This window comes from Gouania willdenowi, chromosome 2 (assembly GCF_900634775.1).
Source record: "Gouania willdenowi chromosome 2, fGouWil2.1, whole genome shotgun sequence".
Lineage (NCBI taxonomy): Eukaryota > Metazoa > Chordata > Actinopteri > Blenniiformes > Gobiesocidae > Gouania > Gouania willdenowi.
Genome location: NC_041045.1, coordinates 8,014,984 through 8,042,954, shown reverse-complemented (window position 1 = coordinate 8,042,954; position 27,971 = coordinate 8,014,984). Strand labels below are relative to the sequence as shown.

At 37.9% G+C, this 27,971-nt stretch overlaps 2 protein-coding genes across 8 annotated transcripts in view; both read left to right on the top strand.

Annotated features, from left to right (window-relative positions):
- The window catches only part of LOC114477102 (striated muscle preferentially expressed protein kinase-like), a 43,825-nt gene extending 33,347 nt beyond the window's left edge, over positions 1-10,478 (top strand). For all 6 annotated transcript variants that reach the window (XM_028469199.1, XM_028469208.1, XM_028469233.1 and 3 more), the window contains 18 exons: positions 287-487; positions 707-764; positions 842-919; positions 996-1,168; positions 1,246-1,272; positions 1,378-1,530; positions 1,630-1,672; positions 1,780-1,845; positions 1,989-4,563; positions 4,647-4,811; positions 5,746-5,868; positions 6,435-6,611; positions 6,684-7,329; positions 7,426-7,665; positions 7,738-7,961; positions 8,045-8,120; positions 8,956-9,105; positions 9,199-10,478. In XM_028469199.1, the coding sequence (XP_028325000.1) occupies positions 287-487; positions 707-764; positions 842-919; positions 996-1,168; positions 1,246-1,272; positions 1,378-1,530; positions 1,630-1,672; positions 1,780-1,845; positions 1,989-4,563; positions 4,647-4,811; positions 5,746-5,868; positions 6,435-6,611; positions 6,684-7,329; positions 7,426-7,665; positions 7,738-7,961; positions 8,045-8,120; positions 8,956-9,105; positions 9,199-9,430 (5,407 nt within the window). In that variant the 3' untranslated portion in view covers positions 9,431-10,478. The remainder of the gene's footprint in view (positions 1-286; positions 488-706; positions 765-841; positions 920-995; positions 1,169-1,245; positions 1,273-1,377; positions 1,531-1,629; positions 1,673-1,779; positions 1,846-1,988; positions 4,564-4,646; positions 4,812-5,745; positions 5,869-6,434; positions 6,612-6,683; positions 7,330-7,425; positions 7,666-7,737; positions 7,962-8,044; positions 8,121-8,955; positions 9,106-9,198) is intronic.
- A 782-nt stretch (positions 10,479-11,260) lies between these two features.
- Positions 11,261-26,685, top strand: ctdsp1 (CTD (carboxy-terminal domain, RNA polymerase II, polypeptide A) small phosphatase 1). 2 transcript variants are annotated; one of them, XM_028469707.1, is made up of 7 exons: positions 11,262-11,897; positions 20,123-20,271; positions 21,305-21,406; positions 21,525-21,581; positions 21,861-21,953; positions 23,064-23,249; positions 25,210-26,685. In XM_028469707.1, the coding sequence occupies exons 1-7, from the start codon at positions 11,741-11,743 to the stop codon at positions 25,339-25,341; spliced, it is 876 nt and encodes a 291-aa protein (XP_028325508.1). In that variant the 5' UTR covers positions 11,262-11,740; the 3' UTR covers positions 25,342-26,685. The 2 variants fall into 2 exon arrangements, with proteins under 2 accessions (XP_028325516.1, XP_028325508.1); XM_028469715.1 differs by lacking the exon at positions 21,525-21,581 and having other exon boundaries at positions 11,261-11,897.
- Positions 26,686-27,971: the final 1,286 nt, after the last annotated feature.

Below are 27,971 nucleotides of genomic sequence, written 5' to 3'. Positions count from 1 at the left end.
ACTTAACCTGATTTTACAAAACATCCCCAATACCACAAAATACATAATCATAATCACAAGAAAAACTCCGAGTTCATATGCCCACAAGAAATGTGATATCTTTCCGTTCCTAATAAATTGATTGATTGATGCCTAATTTGATGCCAATAAGAAAAATATTTTATTAAAAATGATCAAGGATGTCTTGTCTTATTTTGTAAATTGGTTTTCAAGGCTGTCAAATGTGAATTGACGGCATTTATATGTGGCTGTTATGTGTTAATATAAACATGACCTTCATGTGCAGGGGAGCCTTCTCTTATGTGAAGAGAGTGACGCTTAAGAAGGAAAAGATGGAGTGTGCGGCCAAATTTATTTGTGCTCGAGGAAAAAGGAAAAGCCTGGCTATTAAAGAGATGGATCTGCTGTCTGAGCTGGACAACGACAAGATCCTCTACTTTCACGATGCGTTTGAAAAGAAAAACATCTTGGTGCTCATCACAGAGTTGTATCCTTCTATAAATATCTTATTGATGTTTTGTTTTAAAGGACATTATTTCAATTTTATATCAAATGTCTTGTGCAGACTCCCGGTGGTTCGAACGAAGCAGCGCAGCCTTTCTAGCAAAAAATGTGTGGGAGTTCTGCTCATTTATTATTCATTGCTCGTGCACCAACCACTTTCTGTCAAGTAGCTCAGTATTTGCTCCTAAACTGCAGTGTCAAGTTGCCACGAGGAGCTCCTTGATAGAATGACGAGGAAAACCACTGTGATGGAGTCGGAGGTGTGTGGCCGTCCCGTGACTGCACTGCGCTGTCATTATGTTGCATAAATTCAAAACTCATAATTTTAATTTTGCAGATCCGCAGCAGTGTGCTCCAGCTTTTAGAGGGTCTTCAATACCTTCACCAAAAAAATGTAGCCCACCTCGACATAAAGGTATCAATGTATCCCATCACGCTTTGAGTTTGTGGATTTTTTATTCATATACAGTATTTATTTTACCACCCTGCAGCCTGAAAATATCCTGATGAAAAGACCAGGAAGCGAACACATCTGTATTTGTGACTTTGGAAATGCTGTCAAACTGGAGCCTTCTGATGAATGCTACTGCAAATATGGCACACCAGAATATGTTGCCCCGGAGATTGTTAACCAAACTCCAGTTTCCACGGCTACAGACATATGGTAATGTATAGCAGAAGCAGCTATTGACAAGATAATTACATTTGTGAAAATTAACTTACAGTATTAATCTCTCGTAGGCCAGTTGGCGTCATCACGTATCTATGGTATGTTTTACAGCTTTACCAGATTACTTTTTCAGTCATCTATTTAGCAAATTAACTAAATTTGGGGCGATTTCCATTATGCCGATCAGCTCTATTGTTATTCAGTCTAACAGGAGTGTCTCCTTTTGCTGGTGAGAACGACAGAGCCACTGCATTAAACATCCGTAACTACAATGTGGCGTTTGAGGAGAGCATGTTTTCTGATCTCTGCAAAGAAGCAAAAGGATTTGTCATTAAGCTTCTGGTGGTGGACAGGCTGTAAGCATACTATGATTCCACAAATAATGAATTCATCCTCGTCTTATCTTTGCCTGATCTGTGTTATTCTTTTCTATGTATGTGTGTCCCCCCTCCTAGGAGGCTTAGTGCCAACGAGGGCCTCCGTCATCCTTGGTTTAAGGTTTGAATTTTGTTAAAAAACATATCACACTAAATATGATGTAGATTATTTACATCTCTCCTTGAGATAATGAAAACTTATATTTTTTTTTTTTTTTTTTTTTTTAGTCGCCAACTAACAAGAGGATCAGCACTGCTTTGTTGAAGCAGGTCTTGACCAGAAGACGATGGCAGGTAAACAATGAGAATATAAAACAAAAAGACATAACTTTTTATTAAATGACTGTGCCTCCTAAACCTCACGATTATACAATTACCCGCCAGTCACTAATGACTCAAGTAGCAGTCTGACATGTTCCTCTGTTGATATATTTCAGCGTTCTCTCATCAACTACAAATCTAAGATGGTGATGCGGTCCATCCCGGAGCTCCTTGATGACTCAAGCAGCCATATTTCCATCGCTGTAGCTCGAAATTTAAAAGAAGGCTCGCCACCACCTTCATCTTCATCTGATTCAGATGCAGATGTAGATGAGCTACCTTTCATACCTATGCCACTGTCTGTAGTCTTTTCAGGTTCCCGGGTCTCCATTAATGAGATCCCCGGGGATGAAGATGTGGCTGGGACAAGGAAGGACAACTTAGCTGGTAGTCGAGAAGATATTCGTAAAATACAGAAAGATGAGGAAATAGACAGGACGAAACGATCTCCTCTCAAAAAAGGATCAAGTGTTGAGTCTGATGAATCTCAAACTAAAGCCAGGCGGTTAACTATGAGGAGAGGAAGCTCTGCCGATTCAGCATTACTTCTCCAAATTGACCCAGACGAGGGAAAAAAGAGTGAGGAACCTGAAACTAGTAACAAGAGTCTAAAAAAGGCTGTTTCAATGGAACTGCCTAATCGTAGCCCAAGCCCAGGGGCTGCAAAATTGAGCCAGGAAGACTATGCCCTCAAACTAGAACTGATGAGACAGCGGCTGCTCAGGGGAGGCAGCATGGACAAAAAGATGAGCGGCCTTCGAGGACCACTTTTTGAAACTCTCGGAATGGACGATAACCATACCGAGTCTCTTGATCGAAATTTGAGGAAATCACGAGCAGGTCAATCGATGCTTATAAGAGCAGCGTCTTCCGAGAATCCTGGAGAAGAAACGCCAAAGACCAAAGTTTTTCGTAAAAGCTCTTCTTTCACTCAGGAGGATTCTGAGCCCATGCCTCTGCACCGCAGGTTTGGAGCCCCCTTAGAGATCCCTTCTGTGGTAGCTAGCGGCGAAGGCAGGAATCTCCAGGAGGCGACTTCAATGTCGGCACTAACTGAGCAAACCGTGGAAGATGAGTCTGCATCTGCCATGCCCACTGAAAGAGTTTCCTTTGTTTTTCCAAGATCAGAAAGATGGGACCAACTGCAAAGAGAGAATGAATGTATAAAGATTGATGGCAACGCTGAAAAAGGGACCAAAGCCCATACAGAAAAGGGGGAAAAGTCTGATTCTAGATTGCCTACTCTTATTACTCCCGTCCTTGTGATTGAGGACGAAGACACACATGAAGAGCAGGAAGAAAACCAGTTGTTGCACCATAAGGATTCTTTGCACAATCCTAAAAGTGTCATGCAATCTGTCTCAACACCAAGTCAAAAGACTACAGCCAAGGCAAACGAAGCTCGGACTGCGCCAGCATTACCTGAACATCCAGCAGTATTTGCCAAAGTTGCAACAGCCGAGCGATCTCCCGATTCAACTTCCTCATCAAACCCGGATCTTGCGTCCACTCCTCGCCAACCTGTGCTCAAAACTGATATCAAAGACATAGACTCAGAGGAACTATTTCAAGCCAAGTTTAAGAAGCGGGAGTCATCTTTGACTCGTGGCCTCCGCAAACTGACAAGAAACAAGTCAGAGGAGCAATCGCCTGTAACAAGCCGAAAGGTAGCTGAGGGAGGTGAGGAGATTTATAGGCCGGGGCCAAGAGGTGCACCTCTTGAAATGGTGTCCAAAGAACTACAGGAAAAATCTAAATCTGTGCAAGATTTGAGAAGTGAGGATGAGTCAACAGGCCTCAGTTTGATTGGGAGGTTTTCCCTGCGATCAAAGCGATCCACATCCTCTGAGAAAAAAGGTGAGATACCGAAAGATGAAAAGCAAGCAGATGAGCAGGAACCTGCGTCGAGCAAGAGGGTTTCATGGGCTGTTGGTCGCAGCAAGTCTCTAGACACAAAGGAGCTGAACAGTGCCCAGAAACAGCAGGAAAAAAGGGAGCAAAGAAAAGTTGAGGATTCATCAGTGTCTTCCATGAGGCGCAAGTTTGAGTCCAAAGTGGCAGGAATATCTGCCAAGATAAGAACTCAGTCAGAAGAAAGAAAGGACAAAGACACAGAAAGAAGCCAGAAAGAGTTGGCAAACAAAGGTTTACAGAAAATAGCAGACTCTCCAGTCCTGGCTATGAGGCAGAGGTTTGAGAACAAAGTGGCTGGAATAACCTCAAAAATCCGCAGTCAGTCTGAGGAGAGGAAAGCCAATGAAGAGAGAGCAGTCACACCCCTATTTTCCCGTCACCGTCATTCTCAGTCAGAAGGCCGTGATCTCAAAGGAATGGGCATCCCTGAGAACCAACTCGCAAAACAAACCTGTACCTCTGTCTCGAAGGAATCAGTTGAATCCACCTCAAGCGTCCATTCGGAAAAGGTCTCAGAAAGTGACAGGAGGTCACGATGGGACAGATGGGGGTTGACAAGGAGCAGGAAAGACAAAACTCCTTCTCAACCCGATTTGTTATCAGCTGCAGTAAAAGAAGACAATCAAAGTAAGACCCAGCAGTTCATCCGCTCGCCCTCAGATTTTGCTCCGGTATTCCACATCAAACTGAAAGACCATGTCTTCTTGGAAGGAGAACCACTCTCTCTTAGCTGCCTTCCAGCTGGCAGTCCGCATCCAGATATTCAATGGATGAAAGGTACAATTTTCCATTAAGACAGAACACAAAACACTGTAATCCAAACACTTCTGAGGTTATCATTACATATCTCTGTGTTCCAGATCGAAAACCCTTGGAGAATGATAGAATCAGCCTGATATCCCACCCAGATGGAAGACAGATTCTTAACATCACAAAGTCCTGTCACAAGGATGCTGGAGTGTATGAATGTGTTGCTACAAACCCTATTGCTACTATCACTACTTCCTGTAGACTCTCCATAGCTAGTGAGTATTTTTTGTACCAATGGTTGCAACAGTAGTGTTGTAATTAACTAAACAATTTACAGAATTGCCAGTTATTTAATTGCCACAATATATTTGTGGTAAAGCCTTATAATTACCACAGAGAGAGTGCCGCCAGATTTAAGTTATTTGTCTCGACTTGAATGGATGTTTGAAAATTCCTTTGGAAATCTTATTTCGTCCAGAATTCTAGATTAATTTCCCCCATTACAGCACCAGAATAATTAGTAAGTCATTTGTAATGTGTTTTATTTTACAATATTGTAAGAGAAATTGACAGCCTGATTTTCAATACAAAGATCAACTTTCGCTCATGGTGGTTTTACTCTAGATTTTTACAAAAGACATTGCAGTAGTAGATAAACATGTGGTTAAAAGGACTATAAATGAAACAAAATAAAATGTATCTAAGACAAACCAGATATTACTTATTTCTGTACATGTGAGTATTGTAATGTATGCCATATTGTAAATAAAGTAGCTAATCAGTGGTGACTCTTCCTAAAATTGTTTACTTTACACCAATGCTAATTCTAAAAACAATTATGAGCTATTTCATAAAGTTGTTTCTGTAAATGGAAGTTAAACTTTCTTGTTCTTCATAGGTTTAATCTATATTCAGGGTTTTTATTGTGAAAGGATGGGAAAGGAGGTTGGTCCGTGACTTGGGCAAGAGTTAAACCATTTTCTTAGAGTATTGAAGTCTACTTTCTTCAACAGAAATTCAACATAGCACATGTGGAGTTACAGTACACACTTATCACATGCAAGACATTAAGCTTCTCTAGGCCAATATAATTCTTGATTCACAAGGCCAGAGTAAATAACTACAAATGCATTCATCTTTATGGTGTTGCTACGTGGTTTTTGCATTAGCTTCAATCATTTTGGTTTGTTCTTGCTTTTGCTATTGAAGGTATCCCAAAACGCCCAGGGACTCCCGAAGTTGCTCAGACATATAACAACACAGCCCTCGTGCTATGGAAGCCAACAGACACAAACTCTCCCTGCAGCTACACTCTGGAAAGAAGAACAGAAGGTGCGTGAACACTAACTTTTCTTTCAGCAACAATGAATACAACTAAACTGAACTTCTGTTCGGAATATTTTCTGTAAGTTTTGAACTTGAGCTTGTCATATTGCATTCTCTCTCTGTGAAAAGTCGTTGCAACTGTGTCCCACATGAGCTGAAAATAAAATTAGCTCAGGTTTCAGGTCCCTTGGAGGTAACAGTTTGAAGAGCTGATGTATGACTTTTTGTTGCATGTGGAGAAGGCTTTTTGAAAATAAGCCTTCAGTGGCTGTCACTATTTTCCATTGAGCAGAAATAGGTCATCACCTCAAATCATTGACGTGCAGATGGGGAATTGCACACTTTGACAATTATCATCCAAATTTGAACAGAGGTTGTCAGATTGAAAGTGGTATACATCACCAAGCGGTAAGCTGACCACAACCGCCATCTAGTGGACAAGATAAATAACACAAGATATATATATATATGTGTGTGTGTACATGTTCCACATCATCTGTGACATAAAAGATGTAAAATAAAAATGTGGATGATATATATATATATGCCTGTTATCCCCCTTTTACCTACAGGAAATTCAAACTGGGTAACTGTTGCCACTGCCATAGCTGACTGCTACTACAACGTTACAGACCTGCCACCAGGGGGCGCCATCAGGTTTCGTGTTTGCTGCGTCAACAAGGCAGGACAAGGGTCCTATAGCAACTTATCTGCTATAGTCAGACCGGACTCAAAGGATAATACAAAAGGTGGCAATTAACTACAGAAATTATTTTAATTTAAATATTCTTTCTAATCATCACTGGCTTCATTTTCTACAGCTGGAGCTGCTTCAGACATTGCAATTGTAAAGACTGTCCCAACATCACCTGAACAAGGGGTTTCCAGCTCAGCGACAATCCTCCCACTCCAACCAGTCCAGGACAGCCCTCTGAAAACAACACTGTTCACCATCACTTCAGATTCAACCTCCTCATCTCCAAAAGAGGAAGCCACTTTGACATTCTCATCACAGTCTGCATTTGTATCACCAAAGAAGGTGGACACACTCACCCCTTCACACACCCCACAGTCCAGCCCAACAACTGAGGACACTCAGACAATAACTCCATCCCCAGTCAAATCATCTCCTGCTTTCATCCTTCCCAAATCCATGAGCCCCATAAATGTTGTCACCCCAATGACTCAGGTCCCAAGCATTTCCAACTCACAACCTCTTGTAACCCCACCCTCAACTCCCACTAAACCTGCCGTGGCCTCCGTGCCTACGTATGCTCCCGCCACCACAGCTCGTGTGGCCCCAACTCCTGTATCGTTTTCTCCACAAGTACTCCAGAGTTCCAGCTTGAGTCCCATTGCTGACGGAGCCAGTACTCCTCCCAGGAGCACCCCATCAGGACGCACCAGCACCGCATTACGACAGGGAGTCCCTCAGAAACCGTACACCTTCCTAGATGAGAAAGCCAGGTGAGAACATCAGAGCTTTGGAGCAACACAGAAATGTCTCGAAAACATACTGTATCTAATCATTTTATTATCTTTTAATTTCAACTGTTCACTCAGAGGTCGTTTTGGTGTAATTCGAGAGTGCAGAGAGAATTCAACTGGTAAAATCTACATGGCAAAGATAATTAGCTATAGCCAGGAGAACAAGGCGGACATCCTGAAGGAGTATGAAATCTTGAAGTCTTTGCACAATGAGAAGATCATGGCTTTGCATGAAGCCTACGTCACACCACGCTATCTGGTGCTGGTGACCGAGTACTGTACAGGCAAAGAGTTACTCTACAGCCTCATAGACAGGTACAAGAGTATATTACTCTCATAATTAGGGTTTACAGAATGAACATTTCCATTTTCCATGCATCGCTAAAGGTTTCGTTACTCTGAGGACGATGTGGTAGCGTACCTGGTCCAGATTCTCCAAGGAGTTGAGTATCTCCACAACCGGCGTGTCCTGCACCTGGACCTGAAGCCTGACAACATCATGGTGACCAACCTCAATGCCATTAAGATTGTGGACTTTGGTAGCGCTCAGAGCTTCAATCCTCTGAGCCTTAAACATCAGCACTCAGGAGCAGCAACACTGGAATACATGGGTGAGGAGAGTTTGTCAGCCTCCCCAATGAGGGTTTCAGTCTCTGGTAAAGCCACTGTGTAATTCTTGCATTGTTGTTGAAAGCTCCTGAGATGGTGAAGGGTGACGTGGTTGGTCCACCTGCAGATATCTGGACTATCGGAGTTGTAACCCACATCATGTGAGTTGTGTTAAAGTTCAGAAGAATCAAAGCTGTTGAATGTTGGTGTGATCATAATCCATGTACCCTTCATTCTTTGGTTATTCCATTTTAAAACCAAATCAAATTAACAGTGTGGTTATTTGGTTTTACGAACTTAAAACCAAAACAGAAATACAGAAAAATCAAAGACCAGACAGGCAGCCTTTTTCTGTTTTAATCCTAAATCTTGTTCCGTTTGTGTGATATTTGGATATTTATGGGGAAACTACGACGAGAGCTTCATGTTTTAATCTCACCACACCAAGTGGATCCACAGACGGGGGCAAACTTTTACTCTCGAACAAAAAAAGGAGCAACGCAAAGTTCACATTACTGATGAACTGGTGAATGTAAACATTAATACATTTTTTTAAATGGATGTTACGTAAAACATGCACATGATTTGTGATTATAGGAACCAGATGTGGTGTAATGAATCTACTGGTGCTCCTCGTTTCTTGTGATCAACTTCCGTGTGTTGACGCCTTGCCTTACGGCTAGCAGTATTAAAACGTGCGAACAAATATTTTTACTGCCCAAAAAGAAGCTGTAAAATGGTTTTTGCAAGTGTCCAATGGTAGAAGTTTTAACATCTGTTCCTCACACCAACAGAACAAGTTTTTACCTTTAATATTTTCATTCTAAAACATAAAAGTGCTGCTTTTCTGTTTTTTTTTATGTATTTCTATTTTGGTCTTAAGTCAGTAAAACAAAAATAACGACACCGTTTATTTGTTCTTTTGATTTGGTTTTGAAACAAAATAACCAAAGAATGAAGGGTATGCGGATTGATCATCCACTTGTGTACACGCAGGCTCAGCGGTCGGCTCCCCTTTGAAGACAAGGATCCTGTTCGAGCCGAGTCCAAAATCCTACTGGCTAAGTTTGACCCTACCAAACTGTATCCAAATGTGTCTCAAAGTGCCTCCACTTTCCTCAAGAAGATGCTGAGCAGTTATCCATGGTGAGTTCCACTAAAACTTGATTTTATGAAAATTTGACCACGGTTCAAATTTGGCATTCATGTGTGATTTTTTTTTTTTTTTTCTTTTTTTAGGGCCCGTCCAAACACACGGGACTGCTTCTCGCACGCCTGGATGCAGGACTCTTACCTCATGAAGCTGAGGAGACAGACCCTCACCTTCACCACAGGCAGACTGAAAGAGTTCCTGGTAGAACAGCAGTCCCATCGTTCAGAGAGTGCCACCAAGCACAAAGTGCTGCTGCGCACCTACCAGAGCTCACCCCAGTCCTCTGGGTCCGGCACGCATGCTCCCAGCCCCAAGTGAAACTGGTACTAACGCAGATACAGATACAAATAAAGTCCCATCAAACTACAGGAAGAAAAAAGGAAAAAGTTCTGCTTAGAATGGCAGAAGGCAGGTGCCCGTATGTGGTACAGATGTTAAATACTAAGTATAAAAGTAAAACCACTGTGATCAATTAGATAAACATTCAAACGCTTAAAATCGATCAGAAGCGCACAGGATATTTTATGTCTGTCATTTTGTGAGAAATTGCACATTTCATTTTTGAGCAGATTATCACTCTGAACTCTGCACGATTACCCGCGGCCGTGAGCAACACAAGAGACTGCGCAGCCTGGTTTAATGCACCCTGAATTAGCTGCTACTTTGTTCTTGCTTTAGTTACACATTTTAAAACCAAAAAATGTTTTTTTTTCCTTTCATAATTTGTTTACTTTACTTACATGTTAATTTATTTGCATGTTTGTGTTTCCTTCGAGCATTTTCACTCACTCATTTCAGCGTCAAAGACTGAAAAATTCAGATGAAAGTATAAAGTGTCTTTGTGGTCAGTGTTAGGAGTCACACGGTAAATGTATTTCAGGTGTTTTCAGGTGAGCTAGGGAGCAGTGTTTGAGCTTCTCGTTCTGTGGTTTAAACTCCAACCTTATTGTATTACAAAAAGCAATTTGTAACGTACCATGATAGGTCTAACACACACGCGGTATTATTGCTGTGATTATTCAGTGTTTGGTCAGGTTGCTCAAATGATTACGAAGTCAGTGCCTCAATCAGTACATTTTCTAAATGTATATCTTGTAAATGTATTTCTATTAGTTCTGATCTACAAATAAAGTTCATATTAGATTATTTGGGCTGCATTTGAAAACATCTTCACGTGTGTGCGTGTATGTGCATACATCCTGTCTTTGTGATGTTTAAAATGTCTTGTGTATTGCTCTATCGGTGTTCCCTTTTTGTATGACTTTGGATGGTTTCAGATTTGTAAATGTAAAATTTGGCCGTGTTTATATGTGGAAAAATTGAAAAATGTTTTTAAGAAATGGTATGTAATAAACTATTGATACAGTTATGAATTATTTATTCACATTGTACATAATGTTTGTTTTTTAAACACAAGTCAGTAGACTGGGTAAGAAGGACTTGGCTTTGATTATTTCGGGGAACTGGAACCAGTCTGGAGTTTCCACAACCATTAAAAAGCAGCTTGGATCGACCCACAGCTAGTGTAGTACTTGTAAAATATATTTTGACTTGTATTGGAGTAGTTTTTGACAAGGAGTATCACTACTTTTACTTTGTCTCCCTATGATGATGATACATATATATGGCAAGCTGTCTAGGAAATTAAAGATATGTATATGAAAGTTTGTGTACATGAAAGATTAAATATATAAAAAACTGAATATATAGGAAAAGTTTGAATATATATCACAAGAATACATATATAACACCTAAATCTAGCAGTAGTGTGAGTGACACGTGTCTGTAAATCTGAACATCTATTTATACTGTATGTAATGATTGTAGATTTTACGTTTTTCCTTAAATTTAAAGTTTTTAGTATATGATGGAGGAACCGCTCAATGCATGGCAATAAAACACAGTTTTACTCTTTACTTTTAGAGATATAATCTGGACAGTAGATAGGAGGTGACCAATTATAATAAGTTTGTTTATAAAAAAAAAAACTTTGTAAGTTGGACGGAGAAGGAAAGAAAGTGTTCCAATTATTGTTTGCTCAGAAGCTGGAGAGAGCACTTGTTGGACGCACCCTAACAGTGAGCAGTTTCAAGGGAACCCGAACTGGGCGTTCCTCCGCTGTAGTGTATGCGCTGCGGTCATTTGTCTGCCACACACGTAAACCCACCCAGACACACACTTCTGACGTGTTACTGCGCTGTAGGGGGCGGAGTGTACACCGAAGTATAAAGTTTTAATTTTAAACATGAGGGTTAATGTTCGTGTGAGTAATTTAAATCCTACGTTCTCGAAAGTTGTTAGCTTAGCAAACTTCTGACCAACTTTGTTCCAAGCTACTTTTAGGGACCGTCGTGAAATGTGTTGCCTCCGGGAGCGGAGAGTCCCAGGCTGCCATTCCCTCACTGCGCCGCTTTGAGCCAAAGGGGAAGCCTTGAAACCTCCATGTTTGTATCTTGAACGGAGTTGAGCACCATATTGAATCAAAGTTGCCAACTATTTAACAAATGCTGAAAAACTTCAACAACCTCAAAGTTTCGGAGAAGAATGGAGCTTCAGTCGGTGACTTGTTGCAATGTTTCTCGAAGCGTCCCAGCCGTACTTTGTCGCTTGCGGTAACTTGGTAGTTTAATGCTGCACAGACTACGCGGACAGTCTGTAACTTTTTTTTTCAAAAAAGTGCGAGCTCGAAACTCAGGGCCACACCTGGATGTGATGGACAATCCGTCCTCTATCATCACCCAAGTGAGCCGGGATGAAGAAGGCAGCAAAGCGGCGGCGGAGCGGGGTGAGTGCCTTCATTTTACTCCTCTGGGTTCTCACTGAAAGTTAGACAGAGTTCACTAACGTGTTCACTATGACCGACAACACACACACACACACACACACACTGTTGCACAAGTACAACAACTAGTGTCACTAGAAAAAAGAAGCCACTCTGATCACTGTCAGTGTGGATTTGTTAAGATTACAGCTGTGGGCCTCTGGCCTGGGATCAGAGGGACGGAAGTGACGTAACAGGCTTTGGGTTTGATCACTATTCATCAGGGTTGAGGTCATCATTTATAATTGGCCATGGCCAAACGTATCCGTAGACTGCCACTCTATGGATACGCAGCGCCCCTCATTGGCCAGTTTAGGTCACGTGATAGGTGCACCACGTGACTTAAAGTTCCGTCATTTTTATTTTAGCTCGTATTTATTTTTAGCTACCCCGATAACCCTTTTATTTTACCCATAACCCTAAAATGTTTGTTTTTGTCGGAAATGTATTTTTAAAGGTGGGATTTGCCGCCATAATTATGTTAAAATGAATATAAAAAAGTCTAATGTGGGATTCAAACTCACGTTAGCAGTGAACGCCGCGGCTTTGGACCACTCGGCTATCCTGGCACGGTGGTGGCACAGGCACATTTCGCTTTTGTAGAAAAGCTCCAGAAATGTATCTATAGTCCCGGGGGCTATGGCTACATTTAACATATCTCCAAACACTTTCATTTTAATTTTAATATTATGTAATAATGTAATTCATAAATATTTTGTGAGGATCGTTTACTCCTCTTACACCGTTTGTCCGATTTTGACAAATAAGCTATAAATACGTTCAGAAATTTCCCGAGATTTATGGTTGTACTTTGATAAATTGTATCTTGTAAACTTTTTGACTCCTTACATTTTTTGTGAAACTGCATTGAATTTTCATCTCCGATCCCATTAAGCTAGAGTAAAGCTGCTCCAGTTTTTTACCTTCAAATCTTTGCTGGAGGCCCAGGTAGTTGGTGTTTTCGTCAACCAGGGGTCACCTGTGTGGAAGCGAGAGGACTGACCTCTCTTCCATACTGCTACTGAGCTGCTCCCATCGGTTTTTAAACGTGCTTCGATTGGCCATAAGTGACAAAAGCGGAAACAACAGCTCCTCGAGTCCGAATATGTGTAATATTAATAATATAAACACTATTAAAACACTAACAATCTCTGGAATAACATTACAAATGCTGTTAGGTTGGAAATATCAACAGAGTGAACGAGCTTGTTTACGTTTTCATACCTCTCGACCTATGACCCCCGAAGATCGAGCATGCACAGTTCCGGAGTGTGAAAAGGCTTATTGTTAGGTTCATGTTAATGCTAATGCTAGATTAAATGCTAAGCATGCTAAGCTAATGATGTGCGACTATGGGTGTGTTCGAAATGGCACACTACGTACTATACACTACAAGCTCATTGAGTACATACTGTCTACTATATACGCGGATGATGAGCGTTCCCACTGAAGTATACTTCCAAGTTTCCCAAGATGCATTTGGAACCTACAATGACAAAAACCTGAATCACACTGAGGCTAAATATCTCTGTTGATTCTCTACCTTTGAAAGTTCTGAAAACATTTTAAGTGAGAAAGTGATGAAGTAGAACATCAACATTTGATCCATAAAACTCACGTAGACACATTTCATGCTGGTATTTCGGAGATTTCCGGAGACCCTTCATTGTGCTACTGACGAAACTTCCGGTTAACTTCAAAACAAGAGCCCTATTTACCAAAGAGTAAAAAAAAACTAATGGAAGACACGAGGAGATGCTTTTGTTTTGAAAAGAGGATGTTTGATTTTTGGCTTGAAGGACCATTTCTTGTGTACTTTTCATACTATCTAATGCAAACGCACTACATACTCATTTTGACGTCAAACTTAGTATGAGTAGTACTTTAGTATGACATTTACAACATGGCCTCTGAATAATTAAAAAAATAGATGTATATATTGAAATTTTTGTTAACTAATAAATCAAACTATCGGTATGGGTGGTGATTGATCCAATAGGAAGTAAGTTAATTGTTTTTGCGGACGTATGACGGCTTTTGTCGTCGCATCAAATTTGTCTGTGTTTATTTTACGGATGTCGCAATACAACTTTTTCACTTCCGATACAATACCAATATTGCAGCCTTGAGTATTGGCCATTACCGATATTGATATGATACGATAACAGCACAAATCATACATACTTTTATTACTTATTTTGTTGTGTGGAATGTTAGAAAAGGCTTGATTATTTAAAAAAAAAAAAGACCCATTTATTATAAACCAATGGATTACATATAATTAACATTTTAGAATAAGAACATTCTATGATTGAATAAAATAAATTAAAAAAATCAAATCGAAGATATTGAAAAAATAAATTAAAAAAACAAAATTATATATTATATCGGGGATTTTAGATGCAGTCTGATAAAATCTGATATTCGTTTTTGTGGCTAATATTGGACCGATATTAATTTCGGATCGGGACACCCCTAGTTTATTTACAAACATTAATAGAGTAGATAAATGGGAATTTTATCTTTTTAAAAACACTTCCATAGACTGTTATGCTTTATATTTTCGTCGACTATCTCTCTAACAGATTTAGTCAACTAAAAACTAGACTTTAATTGAAATAGTCCTTCTGACAACAGCATTTTGACTAAAACTAAGTTGTATTTTAGTCAAAAGACTATGACTAAAACTAAATAAAAATTCACTGTCAAATTTTACGCAACCACACACACATGTTATTCAAATGGCAGATCTGTGAGGTTATAGTTTTCCCACTTCAGCCTTCAGTGTTGCATTTCCAACACTTTCAGCTGTACACAAAGATACTAAACCACAGATTCTACCGGAAGTGTAAGCTACCGAGTGATCAGGTGAAGACTGTGGCACTATCAGATTGGGACTGGATCAGATGATCAGCAGGTGACACCGTGTGTAACAGCCTGATCTATTGCATAACTTTGTCCTTTCATTGTGTTTTACTCGCAGCGACTGCAAAACAGCACGGATCAGCATGGTTCATTTTTCTCAAGTGTGACGAGATCTGACACAAAAATGTTTTTAAAACCTAACTTGATCCAAATACACAGTTTATCGCTGTCATTCTATTGCAAGAAAGGACAGAAAGAAAAGAGAATGCACATAATGCAGGTGGGAGGAGACATTTAAAAAGAACTTTGTGTTTATGGGTATAATAATTTATTAATTTATTTTTTAAAATATTTTTTAAATTTACTGTAAAAGAAATTAGAAAATAATACAGTTATGAACAGACAAAAATATCAATACCTTACCATTTTTTTTTTTTTCAAAATTCTGTTTCATTTTTCCCCCCCAAATTTCTTGTTTTCTGTATTAAAATATCGTTTTTTGTTTTTTTTTTTTTAAAGTTTTCTTAATAAAAAATAGTTTTTAACTCTTGTGAAGAAACAAAATAAATACTAACAAAAATGCATGTCAAAAATAAAAATGTAATTTAAACTACAATTAAAAGGTAGATATTAGTTGTACTGACATGGATTATTCTTTTTAAACATGTCTATATCATATAAAGATGTATGAGAGCAGCATTAATGTCACCTAATTGTTGGATTGTTCATAACCGAGAAGGAAACGGTCATTTTAAATAAGTGATGAGGATATTTTAGATCATATGTTATATGTTTTCCCAACTATATTTAACAAAAGACTTCCGTTAATTCCCATTGAGAGTTAATTACAACTGTGAAAATTCCCAGAATTTTGCAACTGTAGTTAATTGTATTATTTTGCAAAGATGCTAATATTCATGACACAGGTGTTTAAAATTAATCCCAATTTCCAGTTACTTCCAATAATAAAGTTTATATATTGTTTTTAATATTCCCATAATTCCTGAGGTTAAATTATCTGTATTTGTAATGTGTGTGTGTAAGTAACGTACGGTTGTAACGCTGTCTGTAACCTGGTTAAAAACCCATAAGCATCTGTTGCTCTGCTTGTATTTCTTGTTGTGACTCTGCAGGAAATGAAATTGCAGCTCTTCTCCTGTGTGTTTATTTAATATGTTTGTTTTTTTGGGGGTTTTTTTTATGAGTCTGTGATGCTGCGTCTGCCTTCATAAAGCCTCTGAAAAGTTTAATTTCTCTTTTATTGAAGCGTTTTATGACGTCAAAGCCTCACAGAGGTTTAGAACACTGTTGGTTGTCTTTTGCGAGAAGACAAATGCTTTAAAACTTGAAAAAAAACTTGGGCTTTTATTTTTAATATTTTGGTTACGTTACTGTGATCTGAACACAGATGTGATTAATAAGGTCATGAGGTAGTTTTTAGCATAAATGAAGTCTTTTGCACTGGCAAAAGTAAATATTGTAAAGTAGATAACAGATATGTCTGATATATAGGAAATAAAACTGTTATATTGCAATGTTTATCAAAACTTGCAGTGTTTCATTTCTTTTACGGAGGCTGGTATTTGTTCTAAGTCCTCCCACGTGATGCGTGCGTGTGTGTTTGTCGTCTGGCCTGTTTGCAAGTGTTAATATTGATATAGTCAAATTTAAATGTTTTTTTTTATACAGCAACAAGTGTATGAAAACACAAAGTATTTCTTGGATATATTGTTGTCAGAATTAGCTTTTTTTTTTTCGAAAAATGTGCTTGCATTAAATTAATATTTGGCTAAAGTTTTTCATTTTCCTATTTAAATGTCAAATATTATTTGTATAATGTAATATTATAATCATAAAACAAACATTTAATCACTTTTTCCGAGCACAAAGTCAATATATTAGATGTCCTTTAAGTCGCAAAAATGTCAAATATTTTATTTTGAAGCATTGCCACTTCCGCTTGCGTGCGCATCGCTGCCACACTTTATTTTTCTATTATGCAGAAATTGCAGTACGGAACAGAATATACCCTCTAATGCATGTTTTGGGACACTATCACGTAACTGCACAATATTAGAAAAAACAGATGAACATCAAATCTTGTGTAAATTCTTTTTTCGTGCACATTAGTAGCATAAAAATGTTTGTTAAGTCAATTAGCAGTATTAAGCTAGTTCGGCACAATTCTGAGAAGTTTAATAGCCTGTCATGGCATCTAATTAGGGAATTAGAATTAGGAAAACAAATGGATAAAAATGAAAGGATACAAAAATGAAACATTATCCATACTTATATAATTTGACACTAGCCTTCATTTATTTCTACTCTCAGGAGATTCATGTCACTCATGTAGCTCCTCCGATTCTACGTTTCAAAAATTCCTGCATTTACATTTCAGAGATGACTATAATTTTGTCAATTTTGTGTGCACTTTTATCACAGTGGGGGCCACAAAAATTTGATGCACATTATTTTATGTGTATTTTTCAGTCACTTTGTGTGTTTTTCTGTCATTTTTTGTTGTCGTTTTGGAAAGTCGTGTATTTTTCTGTTTTTTGTGTGTGTTTTTGTTCTCATTTTGTGTATTTTTCAGGCATTTTGTGCATTTATGTTGTTGTTTCATGTTTCCAATGGCATTTTGTGTGTTTTTGGAGTCAATTTGTATATTTCCTCACTTTGTTGTATTTTTCTGTCATTTTGTTGTATTTTTCTGTCATTTTTTGTTGTAATATTTTAGGCCTTGGAAAGTCATGTATTTGCCATTTCCGTTTCGGAGATTACTTTTGACTTGAAAAACAATGAGGCTGGTGTGAAATTACAATATAAAGTTTTATCAGCATTGTGTGTGTTTTTCCCACAAGTTCATTTGCTCATGGCAGAGGAGGCAAAAAATGAGGCTGGTGTCAATTTACAGGACAGAATGACGTGTTCTCGTTGTATTTTTAATCACGTTGTGTTATATTCAGCCACAACGAGTGAAAGTAAATCACTGAGGCAAAAAAGGTGCAGGTCAGTAAATTGTTTGCACGTCTAAAAAGTACAAACTGCGTACAATCTTATGCGCGTATTTCTCCTGGCACGGAGCACAAATTAGTGTCTCAAATTGTCACAAGTGAACGCACTGAATCCTGATGGCGGGCAGCTTCCTCCGCTGATACCCGGCTGTTTCCTTTTCCTGTTTTGGCCGCAGCCCAGCGGGGGCCGCTGGAGGGTCAGAGAGGGTTTGAATCCACAAATGGAGCATGAGGGAAAGAAGGAGGTGTGAGAGATTGACAACGGCAGTGTGTGTGCGCGTGTGTGTTTTGGTAACACAGTCACGTCTGAACAGAGAGTGGAGAGCATGTATTGTTGCATGAAAGAAGTGGAAGGGAGTCGCTGGAATGACAGAAAAAAGCGGGAAAACAGACATTAAACACTCCCCCCAATAAAAATGGCATTCCAAAAAACAACACAAAGTAACTTTTAGTTAAAAATTATTTGTAAATATAGAATTTAGTCCATGGGTGTATTCCATAAAGGAGGGTTAACAAACTCTGAGTCTATCCATAAACTCTGGGTACCGGATTCTATTACAGCTGGTATGAAGTGGGTTAATCAACCCTGAGTACGTTAACCCTGGGTTACTTACGTGCATTGCGCGATAAAAGCCATCATCAATGGATCGAAGGTTACATGAACTACCATGGCAACCACCCGAAAGAGAGTGATTTATTTCACCCTTATGGGTGAAATAAGCCAATGTTTGAGGAATATGAGCCTGTTCTAAAGGTGCGTTCACACTGAACGCCACTTCAGCGACGAGAGTGGCTTAAATCGCCTGTGATTAGACCCTTCATCACTTTAACTCTTCAGTGACGTGACGAGCGGGGAATAATATGAATCAAATGTGTTTGTGTTTGTTTCATAGGATGACTGCATAGAGAGTCCTCCTGTTTGACTGGCTAAAAAGACAGTGACTGCCACTTCATATCGCATCATTTATATTGATTTTTATTGCAATATTGTCGCCAGAGTCATCTCGATGACCAAAAAATATTTCATAATAAACACTGAAGTGGGATGCGAACCAGCGACCCTATGCTTCCAAGAGCGGTGTCATAATTCACTGCACCACCGTAACTTCAAAATATTACTACAGACGTCAGTAGACGTTTAAAAAAAAAAAGAAAAAAAAGTAAAACAACACAACATTAGTAATGATGTGAGTCTCTAGTGTGTGATGTTAATAATGTGTGTCAGAGAAGAGTGTCAAGGTACATTAAAGTGTTCAGAAGCGGTGTTCAGGTGGGCGGAGCCAGGTAGAAACCCAGGGTTTCTTTGATCAAACCTGCCAGAGAACAGGTTTAGTTCACGTACAATGTAACCATGGCAACAGACTCAGAGAAGAACATACATAACATTCAGGAATGGATGACTCAGGGTTTGCCACATTTGAGGCCAAACATAGTCGGAGTTTGAACATAACCGTCAGGCAAGGCGCCGTGCACGTTATGCTGAGTCAGCTTTTGGTGGAGATCTGCGCTCTCCGAGTGCTTTTCTAGTTTTGTATGTTTTTAAAGTCCTTTTGTGTGTAGTTCTGTCATTGTGGGAATTTTTGTCTTCAATTTGTGTGTTTTTGTCGTTGATTTGTGTCTTTGTTGTCATTTTGTGTAATGTTTTTGTGTACTTTTGTTGTTTTGTTTCACGTTTTGTGTGTCAGTGAAGTTATTTTGTGTGTTTTTCGAGGTAACATCCTAATATCTTGGTTTTAATATTAATTTCAAATTCTTGATTTTTTCACATTTTGGGGGGATGCGTTTTGGGGGGGCCGCACAAAGTTAGACCCATGGCCACATTTGGCAACACATTTATTTAAACAACCATGAGACATGTTGTGCATTTTATACAGTAAAGGCTGATAAAAATGGGTATCATGCTACATTATTTAACATTATTAAATTATTAATCCCTTTTTGTAATGTATTTGCTCTATTATTTGCAATTCATTAAATAGCATTTTTTTTTTTTTTTTTTTGCATAATGGCCTCGAAACAAAACTTTCTGACCATTGCATACAAAAAAAACTGAACACTTCAGTGTTTTTTCCCAGACTTGTGCTTTGTTGTTATTTTTCCACCCTTATCCTCCTTATCTTCACACACACTCAAAGCATCCCATAATAAAGAGACGACAGGCTGGGACTGGGAAGTGACTTTACCACACCATACCAGCAGCACCAGCATACAGCAGATTCTGAGTACCTGTTGGTTTTCTGCTGACATCAGGGCGTTAGCGCTTAGCTAAGAGTTGTCATGTGATATTTCACACGCGTCTCCTTCCTCCAGGTTCTTCTCCCTCACCGTCGACCAAGAAGCCCCGCAGAGGAGGTCTGTTCTCCAGCCTGTTCTGCTGCCTGTGTCGGGACCAGCCCGAGCCCCCGCCCGTCAACAACAACGCCCCCCTCCTGGTAGAGGAGAACGGAAGTGTTTCCAAGGTGAGCTCACCTCCATCCAATGCAGGGACTAGAACACAACAGTCAGCTCATGTGTTTGTTTTTTCAACTGAAAACATAGAAGAAGAACCTTGTTTCAAATACATTAAGGCATTTTAGAGTTAATTTATTTAACTTTTATCACAGTGGGGGCCACAAGAATTTAATACACATTATTTTTATGTGTATTTTTCAGTCATTTTGTGTGTTTTTGTTGTCGTTTTGGAAAGTCCTGTATTTCTCTGTTTTGTGTTTTTTGTTCTAATTGTGTGTTTTTGGAGTCATTTTGGATTCACTTTGCATAGTTTTTGGTATTCTTGGCATTTTGTGCATTTATGTTGTTGTTTTATGTTTTTAATGTTATTTTGTGTGTTTTTTGGAGTCAATTTGTATATTTCCTAATTTTGTTGTATTTTTCTGTCATTTTGTGTGTTTTTCTGTCATATTTTTTGTGGGGGAGGTGGGGGACATTTTGTAGGTCTTGGAAAGTCTTGTGTTATTGTGTCATGTTGTGTGTTTTTGTTCTCATTGTGTGTTATGTGTTGTCATTTTATGTGTTTTAGGAGTCAATTTTTACATTTCTTCATTTTGTTGTTTTTTTCAGTTATTTTGTGTGTTTTTTTAATTTAATTTGCTTCCTTTTCTTGTAATTTTGTGTAGTTGTGTAATTTTGTGGTCATATTGTGTCTTGCTGAGTTTTGTTCTGTTTTTTCTGTCATTTTGTTGTCAATGTGTGTGTTTAGTTATTATTTTGTGTATTTTTGAAGCAATTTGTTTTGTGTTTTTTTCAGGTGTTTTATCGATTGTTGTTGTTGTTTTGTGTATTTCAATTGTTTTGTGTGAAAGAAAAAACACAAATTGACTCAAAAATGATTATTTTTTGTCATTTTGTGTCATTTTGTTTTAAGGGTTTTTGTATATATTTTTTTGGTTAATTTGTGTCATCTTATGATCATTTTGTGCGTTCTTGGTGTCATTTTTTGTTTTTAGACCTAAAGCATGTTGAGCTACAGGAAATAACTTTTACTAATTCTAGATCCAAGTGAAGCCTCTGCTGCCTCCGGCCAAGTCAAAGGACTCCGGAAAGATCTGCGTGGTCATTGATCTGGATGAGACATTAGTCCACAGCTCCTTTAAGGTAAACACATGGTGTCACACACACACACGCACGCACGCACGCACACGCACACACACAGACACACAGTGGCAGCTGTTAATGATTGTTACACACACTCACCCTGTGTCCCATTCACCAGCCTGTGAACAACGCAGATTTCATCATTCCTGTGGAAATCGATGGAACGGTGCACCAGGTAACTTTATCATCCATGTTGTGCAGTTTGTGAGTGTAAGAGATCCGAGGGCGCCCACTGAGCACCATGGGTCTGAGCCTGGTTCAAGTAATCCAGGATAGGGTTGGTGAGACAAGCACAGCCTATTCTAGATGACTTGGTTCAGGAAAGTCGCCCTCAGCTGCCGACGCACCAAAGGATCTACATGGAGTCGTCTGTGTGTTATTAATGCATGTTTTGGAACGTCTGTTTACTTTGTCGTCGCCGCTCGTCCTGAACGATTTGCTCCGTGTGCTCCAGGTTTATGTCCTGAAGCGACCGCACGTGGATGAGTTCCTGAGGAGGATGGGGGAGCTGTTTGAGTGCGTCCTGTTCACCGCCAGTTTAGCCAAGGTGACGCCGAGCCCTCGACTCAAGCCTTTCATTTGTTGTCTTTGCAGTCAATAACATTAGAGTTAAATAAATAATCAGTTAAATAGTATAAAGTTAATAATTTAAAAGGTTTTGATCTAAATTATGTATAATCTTTAAGAATATCCACTTTATTTACAGTTGGTTTCACACATTTTTGGTGTTTTCAAGTACAATAAATGAAGGTCTAAAATCATGCTTCTGAAATGAAATTATAGCTTCTGCACAGTAGTGGTCGGGGCCAGGCTATTTTAGGCCAAACAAGACTTACAGATTTCAAACAGATGTCAAAAATGTTGTTATTAACACAAAAATCCCAAAACACACAAATGACATCTACACAGCAGGGAGATATTGTTAGTTTGTTTTTAACAATGATTCATTGGCGCCATATGTGAAAACCTTTTTGAGATACAATTAAATGAAAAACATCACCTACCATGACTCCAAAATTGACATTTTTTAATGAATATTTAAGAATATATTTTCAAATTCTTACTAAATATACAGTATATGGAAAGCATTTGCAATTAAAAAAGAGTATTATAAAAGAGTAACAGACTTCATATTTAAATGGAGACATTTTTCATCAGTGTTGGGGCTACATTTTGGTGAAAGTGGCAAATCTGTAGCACATCTGGATGATTTATTGTGAATTTTCGAATATTTGAAATTTAGGAGTTTCCTGTTGCACCACCTTTAGGACTATTGACCTGTTTTTGCAGCCGAGGCCATCTGGGATGGGACTGGACCTTTGTGCAAAATTTGGTGATTTTTCACTCATGGGAAGTAGGATTTCCTCAGAGGAAGAAGAAAAAGAAAGAAGAACATGCAGGAAAACAATAGGCTCCTGGCCCCGAAAAACATGTCTATAACTGTGTATTTTTTAATTGATATGTAAAATAGGGAAAACAAATCATGTAAAATATTAAAAAAAGAATAAATGTTCAGTTTTGAAGCCAGTGGATGGAAAAAAAAATAATAAAATAAAAGGTTTGAAAGGTTTTTTTTTTACGACTCGTCGAGTAAACCCAACGTGCAGAGTGACGTAGTTTTCCCGTTCCCGTGCTTTCCTGTTCCTCCTTCTTTAAGTATGCCGACCCAGTGTCTGATCTCCTGGACAAATGGGGAGCGTTCCGCTGCCGCCTCTTCAGAGAGTCTTGCGTCTTCCACCGAGGGAATTACGTCAAAGACCTGAGTCGCCTGGGCCGCGACCTGAGCAAGGTCATCATCGTGGACAACTCCCCCGCCTCATACGTCTTTCACCCTGACAATGCAGTGAGTCAACATGTTATGCTCTATGTAATGCACTAATAATAGAATCATTATTAATAATCAGCTGAGCAAACGCCTCAGTAGCCTGTTAGCATTAGCAGCTAAGGAAATATCACAGCAATTCTTGTCTTTAACAAACAGGAAGTGCAGATGTTGAAGTTTTTAATGCACGAGTAGCAGGAAATAGTTCCACTACAGCAGAGATGGGGCCCCAAAAATGTCGTCATCTGATCCGAGGGCCACGTTATCAACATTCATATTAGCATTTACAATAACGACCTATCAGAGCATTAACACAGGACACAACAATGAGTTTTGTCCTTGAGTTTTTAGATGTTTTGTGTGTTTTTGAATTCATTTTGTCAATTTTTGTTGCCTTTTTGTGTGTTTATTGACTGTTTCTGTTATATATTTTTTGTGTTATTGTCATTTTGTGTATTTTTCTGTCATTTCGTTGGCATTGTGCGCATACTTTTTGTGTGTCAGTAGTTGTTTAGTGTGTCCTATCATTTTATGTACTTTTGTTGACAATTTGCTGTCTAATGTGTTTCTGAAGTTCAATGTGTTATGTTGGGCTTTATATACAGCTTATATACAACTTCATGAATTGAAATTTTGTTTTGGGGCCGCAAAAATTAGAACGAGGGCCGTATGTCCCCCCCGGGCCGCCAGTTTCCTATGTCTGCACTACAGTATTAACACAGTACAATCACTGCTTTTTAATTATGAACCTCACTTTTCAAAAATTGTCAAATTTCTTAAATAAATTTAAAATAATAAATTATATATAAACATATTTATAAATTTACAATTATATAATTTTTTGCACATCAAACAGCGCGGAACCTTTGTCATTTCGTTCCCGGTATACCCATAATACTGTTGCATGAATATATCTTGCTTAAATTTAAGTTTGTGCTTTGTGAACAATGCAATCATAATGTTCTTTATTCATATTACACACGATTTTAAACAATAATAAACACAATTTAGTTTTAATTGATTCAGTCATAAACCAAAATTTTTATTGTGCAATTAATTTAGATCAATCGAGATTAATTAATTATAAAGTCTAATTAATTAGATTAATTTATTTTATCCAGTCCCACCACTAATAACAAGTAGTGCTGTCTATGAAACGGCCAGTAGAGGGAGACATTTCTTTGAAGCAGGATGCTCTACTGTTGGTGATTAATTAACACGGTAAATAGCATCCTGTTATCGTCATAATAATCGAAAAAAATGTATTTCAATCAAAAATAGATATTTTCAATCAAAGAAAAAGTGTTCAAATGCAGAAAAATATTTGAGACCTAAATAACTGCATTTTTTTGGATTAATTTGTTTTTCCTTTGATTGAAATGTTTTATTTTTCTTATTTTTAATTGAATAATAATATGGCCCAAATACAAAAAAAATCACTATAAAAAAACGACAACTCTTTAGATAAAAAATGTATATTTTCAATCAAATTAAAAAAAGAGTTCAAATGCAAAAAAATTTGAGACCCACATAATTTAATTTTTTTTATTGATTTATTTTCTTTGATTGAAATGGTTTTTTTTAAATTGAATAATAAAGACACAAATGTACTACTCATAATATAATATAGAAATACAAAAAACATTACTTCAATAATTAAAAAAAAACTTTTCAATTAAAAAAAAAAAGTGTTCAAATGCTATTATTTGGGTCTCAAATTTTTTTTGCATTTGAACCCTTTTTCTTTGCTTTAAAATGTGTATTTTTAATTGAAATTAAACTGTTTTTTTTTTTTTTTTTAAATCAAATTGGTTATTTGATTGAATTGTTTTATTTTTTGATTGAATAATAAAGACACACATCTACCTCCATAGGTTTTAGTTTGACGTGTTGTTGGTCTGACGAGGCTAAAAGTTTCACTCTTGGGGTTGTATTTTATATTATTATTATTAACATTTATTTTATTTGTGTGTTCACTCAGGTTCCCGTGGCCTCGTGGTTCGACGACATGTCTGACACCGAGCTGCGGGATCTCATCCCGTTCTTCGAAAGGCTGAGCAAAGTGGACAACGTCTACACGGTCCTCAAGCAGCAAGGCACCACGACCAGTTAACGACGTCGGACAACAAAAACGGGCCCACGGCAGCAGATTTTTAAAAAAAAAAGAAAAAAACCCGCGTTCACCAGCGAGGCACCAGCGTTCTGCTCCGGTCCTCCTCCACCGTCCACCACCAGAGCACAGGCTGCTGCTACTCCCCCCATCCTGTTCCCTCTTACTTTTCCTTTTCTTCCATTCACACCCAGGTTCCACGCTTCTGGGACTCTTCAGTGACTTTGAGCTACGAGCTTATGAAGGGCTGGAGAAAGCAAAAACGCTAAGGGACATTTCCCCAGAGTCCGATATTTGAAAAGAGAGGTGTGTAGCCGTGGATTTTTCTGGACCAGGTACTGGACACAGGAAGCAAGCGGAAAGAATATCTGCAGCTTTACGTGCAAATACACTCGGTTAAAGGTGAGACCGTGTAAAGTGTAAACTGTCTTTTAAGGAAGTTTTTTTTGTGTGTGTGTGTCTCACACACACAGTACACACACACCTGCCTTTATCTTAAGCATCACACTATGATAAGCTCGTGACCCTCTGGTGCCTTTTTTAGCGTTACTAAAGCCACGTGTATTGTGGAGCAGTCGTGACAGTGTTATGGACGAAAACAATTTATTATTATTATTATTATCTGTGACGTATCATTTTTACTGCATAAACACAAGCTACAGTAGAAAACCAGAAATCCACAAAATTCACATCGATCAGTGAAAAAAAAAAAGTTCAAAATTCATATTTTGTCCACATTTTTATCGAGGAACAAATGCAATAAATAAATAAAATGCAGTCTTTTACACATTTGTTAAGCAGCAAACAGTGTTTTTAAATGTTTGCATTGTCAATCATTATTATGATGATGATTATTATTATTATTAATAATAATAAAAATCAAAGTAAATAAGCATTCATTTAAATGCTGCACCCCCTTTCTTGCATCAGTTTTACACACTTTACAAATTGGCCTACTTACAGTATATATTACAAAGTGTAATATTCATTTTCTGTCTTTTTTTCTTTCTTTTTAAATAAATCTAAACACCAAATAAAGGTTTTAAACACACGTCACAAAATAATAAGTTGGAAACACATAATAATAACACATCAAAGATACGAGATATGTATTGCAACTTTAAAAATTCTGTTCCTAAAATTATTATCATAATAAAAAAAAGTGATTTAAAGCCATAAACGTAGTACTTTTCCCCTTAATTCTTATTTGAATTAAACCCAAAATCAATTAGGCAGCACTTTTAAAAGCTCTGTGTGAATTCCTCAGAACAGTTATTGTTACGAGTGTGTGTGCTGTGCACGTTGGTTTCAGCACAAAATGTACATTAAACTTTATATAAACTATTTCAGAACAAGTGACAATGTAGTTTGCAGCCGATTTAAGACCTGATTACCGGCATTTCCAATTGAGGTGACCCCAAAAGTTGATCATTCAATAATCTATGCAGGAAAAACAGAGAAAAGTGTCACTGAAAAATTATTATTATTATTTTTTTTAAAGTCGACTTTTAAATTTATCCTTTAAACTTGTATTTTTTTTTGGTTTTTTTTTTGTAATGTGATGTCATCACATTTTCTCTTTGAATCTGCATGACTCAGATAATCTTGGTGATGATTTCTAATGGGGAGTGTGAGAGATTTACCCAATAGGAAAACTCCAACGGCCTTGTGGGAAATGTAGGAAATCCCTGCTGTAAGAATGTAAAGCAACTTAATGGTGATGTTCGTCCAATCACAATCACATTTTACAACTAATTGTTCAGATTTCTCTTATTTTCTTAATGTTGAAAAAAAAAACCCAGTGTTTTATCTTTTGATGCATTTTTACCAAGATGGGGCATTTTGTTTTCTTTTTAATGAATTAAATAAATTTAACTTGCTTCTTTTCAACACAATTTAGAACAGCAGACAGCAGAAATAATATTTATAGGAGTATTCACTTCTTTCATTACCTTTTGAAACCTGTATTCTCTCACCATGGGGGCCCATTTTCTCATACTGTACTTCTTACACATTCAGTAGATATGTATATGTTGTTTTGCACAATAATAAAGCAAACAAATATCATTAATATATGGAATATTCTTGTTATTTTACTCATGACTCAATAGATGTACCCTAATTTTTGCCCTCAATGTACCAAATAATGTCAAATGTATGTAATACTGCCATTTTTCCCCATCATAAAGGCTTAATGAAAAATTGTCCAAGTTGTGTTTTGTGTCAGAGTAACTCCGTGAAACCTTCTAACCCTTTTTACCTTTTTCCTTTGGACATTTTGCAACTTCTTTTGTTCCATTTTTGCCCCTTTTCAGATTTGAGCTCCTTGTGCCAATACATATCCCTTTTTCCCCCTGTTTTTTGTTTGTTGTTTTTGACACTTTTATCCAATTTTTGCCTCTTCTTTATATTTTGGGCCACTTTTTATTCAAATAAGTTAACTTTTTACCCAATAAATACCACTCATTTCCTTGACTTTTAATACATTTTGCCTCTTTTATTCCACATTTTTGCCCTTTTCACTATTGTTTGCCACATTTTGCTTATTTAAGCTACTCTGCCATTACATACCACCTAGTTCCTCTTTATTTGCCCATTTTTTTGGCCACTTTTGACTCATTTTCGTCACTTTT

Excerpts from the sequence above, each read along its gene's own strand:
- ctdsp1 (XM_028469707.1), top strand. The coding sequence starts at position 11,741 with ATGCTGCACAGACTACGCGGACAGTCTGTAACTTTTTTTTTCAAAAAA. Across the intron at positions 21,407-21,524 it reads TAGTCCACAGCTCCTTTAAG|CCTGTGAACAACGCAGATTT; the intron begins GTAAACACATGG and ends CCCATTCACCAG. Across the intron at positions 23,250-25,209 it reads TCTTTCACCCTGACAATGCA|GTTCCCGTGGCCTCGTGGTT; the intron begins GTGAGTCAACAT and ends GTGTTCACTCAG.